The sequence below is a fragment of the Ursus maritimus genome, unplaced genomic scaffold (genome assembly GCF_017311325.1).
Source record: "Ursus maritimus isolate PB19 unplaced genomic scaffold, ASM1731132v1 scaffold_8, whole genome shotgun sequence".
Taxonomy (NCBI): domain Eukaryota; kingdom Metazoa; phylum Chordata; class Mammalia; order Carnivora; family Ursidae; genus Ursus; species Ursus maritimus.
The window spans coordinates 79,621,486-79,628,443 of NW_024426996.1; the positions used below are offsets into that span (position 1 = coordinate 79,621,486).

The window sequence follows — 6,958 nt, forward strand, 5'->3', positions numbered from 1 at the left end:
GTCTCTGGGCCTCTCTGGAAAGTGGGGAGGGGGTTCTCCAACGGGGCCGCCCTTCGGGCATCTTCCATCCAGAGCTCTAGGAGGGCTGCACGGGGTTCTTTGGTTTCTGTGGGTGCTACAGTCAGTTAAGAGCTAATTAAGTGCAGGGAGGGCAGGAGGGGGGGCCCCGCCCACCAACATTTGAACATGTGGCTTCAGCAGCCACGGTGCACGTGCAGTGGAAAGTCCCCCGCAGCCCCAGAGCCCAGCTGGGCGTGCCTGCCTTCCCTCCGAGTTTCTCCCCAGCGCCCTGAGTGCCACAGCCCCAAATGGCTTGGGACCCAGCACCCTGCACGGTGGGCACTCCCTGGTGGCTCTCGGGTAGGGGATTCAGGGGTGATCCTGGTCCGGCATCTTCGTAGGTGAGGAAGGATGGCCCTGCAGCACGAGGGAGGCCCGCTCTGCCCGACCACCTGGCCAGGATGACACACTGTCCCCATGTTCACATCCTCGCTGGGTTTCCTGCGCTGGGACGAGGGGGCAGTGCCTGGCCCAGCCTTGGGGACCTGTGGCTCCAAAGGGCTTTCTGGATGTGAAGCCTGGTCTGAGATGGGACTGCTCCTGGCAGAGGGCACGGCCTGCATTAATAAAGGCTCAGGAGAGGCAGATTGAAGCCATGAGCGGGGGTGGGGTGGGGGGGGTGGAGGTTTGGAGGTAGAGGGTGGGGGGTGGGGGTGGAGGAGCTGACCGCCTGCGAGCTCCCAGCAGCGCGGGCTTGTCCTGGGGCCTCGGCGGCCCTGCGCCAGGTCAGCTCGGCAGTGCCAAAGCCTCTTGCTGGCACCATGTGTACAGGCTGCAGGCATCGCGGCTGCGTGGCCCCCGTCTCCGTCGCAGGGCCGGTCCCTCCCCAGGGACTGCCATGTTCCACAGCTGTACCCCACCCTCCCCACCCACCCCCCAGCCAGCTAGGGCCTGGCCCAGGGAGGGGCAAGCTCGGGGGTGTTGGTGGCATACGTAAGGAATAGCCCAGTCGGGGCCCCTGAGCTTCCACTACCCCCCCCAACAGAGACCAGGGCTTGAATGCCCCTCCAGAGATCTCCCCAGGCCTGAAAGCGCCCCTCCAGAGGAGACTCCTCGGGGTCAGGGAGCCCTGTGGGGTGGCCCCCAGCACAGGCTCGGGCAGGCTTCCACAGCCGCCCTGCCGGTCTCCAGCTCTTCCCATCAACCTGGAGGCTGAGCCTCGGCGCACGACCTGTTTCCTCTTTCTCCATCACTGCTGGGCAGCTCAGACCACATTTTGTGCTCAGCCAGGAGACCAGAATGCCCCCAAACGGGGCTTTCTGGCCCAGCGTTCCCCCTCTGCCCTGCATGGCGATCCTTATCTTGACAATAATAATCCCATTGTACCCCAGGTGTTCCCTGGGAGCAGCCACAAATCCTCTTGGCAAGAAAGAGACACGTTTTTGGTCCCCAGGGCTCTCCTTTGGCCCTGGGCTGGCGGTCAACTCTGCTTCCCAGGCAGACCTCAGAGGCATGGCACCGCACCCCCAGCCCCAGCCCAGCCAGGAAAGGATATGCAGCCTACTTATGGCTGCTGGGAGGTAGGGTCCACCGTGCCTGCTGGGGTCCCTCTCGGGCTTCTACCACCCAAACCCCTCACCCTGCTTCTCTGCCCCACCAACATGTGATGCTCTCAACAGCCCAGCTGGTCAAAGGGGAGGATGACCCTTAGGAATGAGGGAGGCAGCTTGAGGCCCCCTGGATACTCACGGCAGACCCAGGGCAGGGACAATGGTCCTCAGGGTGGGAAACTCTCACTGGGGCCCCTCCCTCCCCCACTGCTCAGCTCTGAGGATCTGGACTTCTACTATCCTGGGACTCACCCCCTCCCATTCCTGTGAGACCCGCATGTCTACATAGCACCCGTCAGATGCCCCCTGGTACGTAGGGGAGGCTGCCCATCCCTGCCCACGGAGAGCCACAGGCTGACATGTGGCCAGATGCCTGTGTGGTCCCACATGGGGCCGTGGGGCCTGCGGGCACCCTGGCAGGGCCCAGGGCATCTTCAGCCTGGCTGCCCCCTGCCTCTCCCTTGCATGCGGGGGGTCTGCCTGCGTGAGGGTGGCTGGGGGTGGCAGGGATGCTGCGTTCGGCTTGGCCACGGCTGCCCAACCAGACTCAAGTTGGGCCTGCAGGCGCGTTTGTTTTGATCCGAGGCTGCGCTGGAATATTTGAGTCCTGCCGACGGATGTGATATAAAAACAGCCGGCTGCCAGCACAGCCGGGAAGGACCGCTTCCTCGCCAGCAAGTGCCGCGGCAACGTGTTCTCTCCCGCCCCTCAGCCCCCACCCCCGGAGCCGGGGGCAGCACCCAAAGAGTGGAGTTGCTTTGCTGAAGTATTAATTCTGCCTGCTCCGAGTAATTTTTTTTAAATTCCATACTGAGCTGTAATGGATTATTTGGATTATTCCTTTTTCCCCTTTTCTACAAGCTCAGCAATCGAATTAAAATTCAAGAATTAATTTAAACAAATGTATGTCTCTGTACGTCTCCTAAGAACTGCATCAGCGCTGGGCTGGGGCTGGGTACAGCGTTCGGGCCAACCCCCCACTCAGGGCCCGGCTCTCCTCGATCTTTTTGCGGATGCTTTTTTATTTTGTCTGTGATCTCCCGAGAGCCCAAGGGGAAGCGTTGGGCAGAACGGAGGCTGTGTGAAATGCTTCTTGCCCGGCGAGGCCCAGGGAACACCCGTGGTCACAGGACGTTGGAGCCAGGTGCTCAGGGCCTGGGCTCTGGAGTTGGATGTTTCTGGGTTGCTGGTGTGCCCGCCCCCTCACACCTGCGGTTCCCGGGGCTCCGTGTCCTCAGCCGCAGAACAGGGTCAGCAATGAGCCTGGAGTAGACGTGGAGATGCCCGGACGAGAGGAGAGCCACCGTGTGAGGGAACAGGGAGCAGCGGACTGACCGGAGGTCTGGGCCCCCACTCCGCGCACTGCAGAACACCCCCCCCCCGAAGATGGTTTCCGGGCCACGTCAGGAGCGGCCGGTGCTGGCGGGTGCCCTCAGGGAGCCAGCAGCGTCCCCGCGGCACCGTGCCGATGAAGACAGCGAGACTCCGAGCAAGCCGGCTGGCCCAAGTCCCTGCGGCAGGGCAGGGTGAGAAGCCAGGTTCCGGCTCTGTTTATCCAGCTGAAGAGACGGCCTCTCCAGGCGGCAATCACCATCAAGTGGTGAACATCTGCTGGCTGAATGGGGCATTAAGCACCAGGCGCCGGCAGGCCCAGCGACAGCCCTGGAAGGTGCAATTCTCGCAATCAGGGAGCAAGCAGAGCAGGCTGTGCTGACATTCTTCCGTGGGCCGCGTTCCACGCTGCGTGCTCCTGTGGCCGACTCGGAGCGCGTGCCCCAGAAGCCCTGCGTGGGGGTGTCATTACCCCACAGCACCGAGGAGGCCCTGCAGCTCAGAGGGATTACCAGCGCCAGCCATGCCATCTCCAAAGGAAGGCCCCCTCTTGAGGGAGGCCCCCCGATTCAGCGGGCAGGTTGGACCACAGTCGGCCAGCCCAGCAGGGCCTGAGCTTCCAACACACACCCCTCCAACTTCACAGAAGGGTGCTGAGGCGCAGGGAGGGCAGGGCTTCGTCCGAGCTAGCTCAGCAACCCTACAACAGAGTCAGGCCTCTGACACGGGCACCCTGCCAGGCCCCTGCCTGGGGGTGGGTCAGTGATGCCCGACTCAGCCGGATCGGCCTTTCCACGCCCCACCCCGCACACGCTCTCTGTCTCAGCTTCCCCACCAGCCCCTGAGCCTAAACGCAGCAGGTGTGAGTGCTCTCACATGAGTGAGTGTCGGCATGAGCCTGAGGAGTTCTTCCCAGGTGGGGTGTCCTGAGTACCCATAACTTGGGGTGATGGGCAGGGCAGCTGCAGAGGAAGGTCTCCAAGGGACAGCCTCCACACGTTAGACCAGGGAAGGGGCCTGCCCTGGCTCCTGAATCAGGGGATAGGGACTTGGGAATGGAAGGCAGGACCTGGGGCTAAGCCATCCTGGGGACACACGCACGGCCACCCCAGGTCCAGGACAGAGGGGTGCTGATCCGAGAGAGAACTCAGCTGGGCAGGTGGGCTGGCCAGGGGAGGGTGCATATGGAAGGCCGAGGGGAACCCAAGACGGAACGACAGGAGGGTAGGACAGTCACGGCGGGGGTCTGCAGAATGGGCCCCCACCAGCCAGGACTCTCCAGGCTCTGTGATGGGGGCTGGAAAAGTCTGGGGGGGAGGACTGCGCTACTTAATGCTGGCTTCTTCTAGCCACCCTCCTCAAGCCTCAGTGTGAGTACAGACACCCTGGGACTGTGTAAGGGGCAAGGCCTGGCTACATGGGGGGGGGGGGTTGGGGAGGACAGACGGTGCCCGGCCCCCTCCCCAGCCAATGCAGGTGGTCCCATTGTTTTGAGCCTTAATGTTCCAAACAATAAGAAATTGGTAAAGGTGTCTGGTATGGAATAAGGGTCTGGGGACTCGTCTTGGCCTCCACCCCACCCCATATGTGGGTGGGGCCCCCTTCTGGGCAGCTCTCGGCCGCCCTACCTCCTCCAAAGGGGCAAACCCACAAAGTGTTCAGAGGCAGGGGACTGACCCAAAGTTACTGGGGGGCAGGCAGAATTGGAGCCTTGGGTCACGAGAGCCCTGCCTCCCTCCACTGGAGAGGGGCTCCCTGGCTAGGAACTGGATGGGGGGCAGGGATGGGGGGAGGGGGGACAGACCTCTAGGATCTAAATAGGGACCCAATTTGGGGGAGTTCTTGGTTTCTTTTGCATCTCAGCCAATTACGGCACAAGAACTTTAACTTTCCTATTAAAAAAAAAAAAGACGCCCTTCCTTCTTCTTCAAGAGGAGATGCTGGAATCTGGAGACCGGGAGTGTCCTCCTTCCACCCCCTGGAGGAGGTTAGGCAGGGTGAGGTCTGGAAGGTACCCCCCACCCCCACCCCTACTGGCGGCTTAAGGACACAGCTGCACCCAACACTTAGATTACAAAGGTTTATTTAGAAAATAGTTTGGTTGTTTTGGCTGTCATTTTTGGCAAACATTTAAATACTTTCAATAACCAAAGATTGTCAGTGCCTCTTTCCTCCCCCAAGACAGCCGCCCCCACTAGGTCCTGGGGAGTCAGCCCTTGCTCAGAGGTGGATCTGGGTAGTGGTGTGGGGAGGGGGGGGCTCCTTTTTCGCCTTTTGGGAGGTTGCGTTCACTTCTGCTTTCTCACAGCCGCACCTCTGCAGGGGCCCCCAGCGCCAGATCCGGGCCTGAAAGCCCAGAAGCAGCCCTTCGCTGAGTTGGGAAGGCAGAGGGATCGCCCCTCTCTCCTCCCCGCCTCCCCGGGGGCCCTGCTGTCTCTCAGCCCACACTCCTGCCTTGCCATACCCTCCCCTACGACCTGGAGGCCAATCCATCCCTGGGTCTCTGGGAAAGCTGCCGCCCGCTTTCTCCTGGGGGGCCAAGCCTTCCCATGCCGCCGCCTAGAGCTGTCCAGGGTCTGCCGGGGGCGGGCGCGCAGCTCACTGCCTGAAGCCCCTTCTCCTCCGTCGGAAGAGGATGTGCTTAAAGGAACGCCGGAAGTCCTGGTTAAACACGGTGTAGATGACCGGGTTGAGCGAGCTGTTGCAGTAGCCGATCCAGAAAAAGAACTTGAACAGCGGGTCGGGCACCTGGCAGGCCTCGCGGCAGATACCGTACAGGCTGTAGCTGAAGAAGAAGGGGAACCAGCAGAGCACGAACACGCCCATGACCACCGCCAGCACGAAGGTGAAGCGCTTCTCGCGCGCCTGGGCCACCTTGCGGCGGCACACGCTGCTGCGCGCCCGGCGGCGGCGCGACAAAAAGAATTCGACGGAGCGCGAGCTGGCGCGCGACAGGCGCCCGCCAGGACCCGGGGACCTCGCGGCAGCCAGCGCACCCGAATCGGTCGCCCCTGGCCCGGGCCCCGGCATGTCGGCGCCACCCGTCCCGGCTCCTCCGCCTGCGCCCCCCTCTCCGCCCGCGCGCCACCTCCCGCCCCGCCGCAGCGCACCCCGGCGCCGCCGCCGCTCGGCCGCCGCACTGCTGTCCTCCGGGTCCACGTCGGCGCACGGGCGGCGCGGGGGCGCGCAGTGCCCGTTCTCGCCCGCGCCCGCTGCCGCACCCAGCCCGTTCTCTGTGGTTGGGGACGCACCGTCGGGGCCCGCGGGCGCGCGCTTCTCGCTGAGCGTGCGCGTGCGCAGCTTGGCCACGCGGTAGATACGCGCGTAGACCAGGCCCATGATGAGGCAGGGCGCGAAGAAGGAGCCGATGCAGGAGGACAGGATGTACCACGTCTCGTCGTTGAGGCCGCACTGCGGGTAGGCGGCACTGTCGGGCTGGCGGTAGAGCGAGACAAGCGGTGGGAAGGAGATGACAGCCGAGATGAGCCACACGGCCACGATGGTCGCCTTGACGCGGCGCGGTGTGCGCTTCAGGTTGTACTCGACGGCCTGCGTCACCGACCAGTAGCGGTCCAGGCTGATGGCGCACAGGTGCACGATGGACGAGGTGCAGAAGAGCACGTCGAGCGCTAGGTACACGCCGCACCACACCTGTCCGAAGTACCAGTAGGCCATGAGCTCGTTGGCCAGCGAGAAGGGCATGACCAGCGTGGCCACCAGGATGTCGGCCGAGGCCAGCGACACCAGGAAGAGGTTCTGCGGCGCACGCAGCGCCCGGCTGGTCAGCACGGCGATCACCACCAGCACGTTGCCCACCACGGTGAAGACGATGAGGAAGCCCACCACGGCAGCCAGCCCCGCCACGGCGCCCGCCGAGTACTGGCCCGGGGGCGGCCCCCAGGCGTCCCCCGGCGCTGCGCCCGAGGCGTTGGCGGCCCCACCGCTGCCCCCCTCGCCGGCGCCGCTCGCGTTGGGGCCCGCCGCCGCCGCCGCCAGCGCCGCCGCCAGCGCCGGGG

General features: G+C 63.9%; 1 protein-coding gene across 1 annotated transcript; it reads right to left on the reverse strand.

Annotated features, from left to right (window-relative positions):
- Positions 1-5,008: 5,008 nt before the first annotated feature.
- On the reverse strand, positions 5,009-6,956 carry LOC121101419 (alpha-2C adrenergic receptor-like; the record flags this gene model as incomplete). The annotated part of the gene is made up of 1 exon (XM_040624929.1): positions 5,009-6,956. A coding segment is annotated over one exon (1,416 nt), but the record flags the coding sequence as incomplete, so codon positions are not given.
- Between the last annotated feature and the right edge of the window lie 2 nt (positions 6,957-6,958).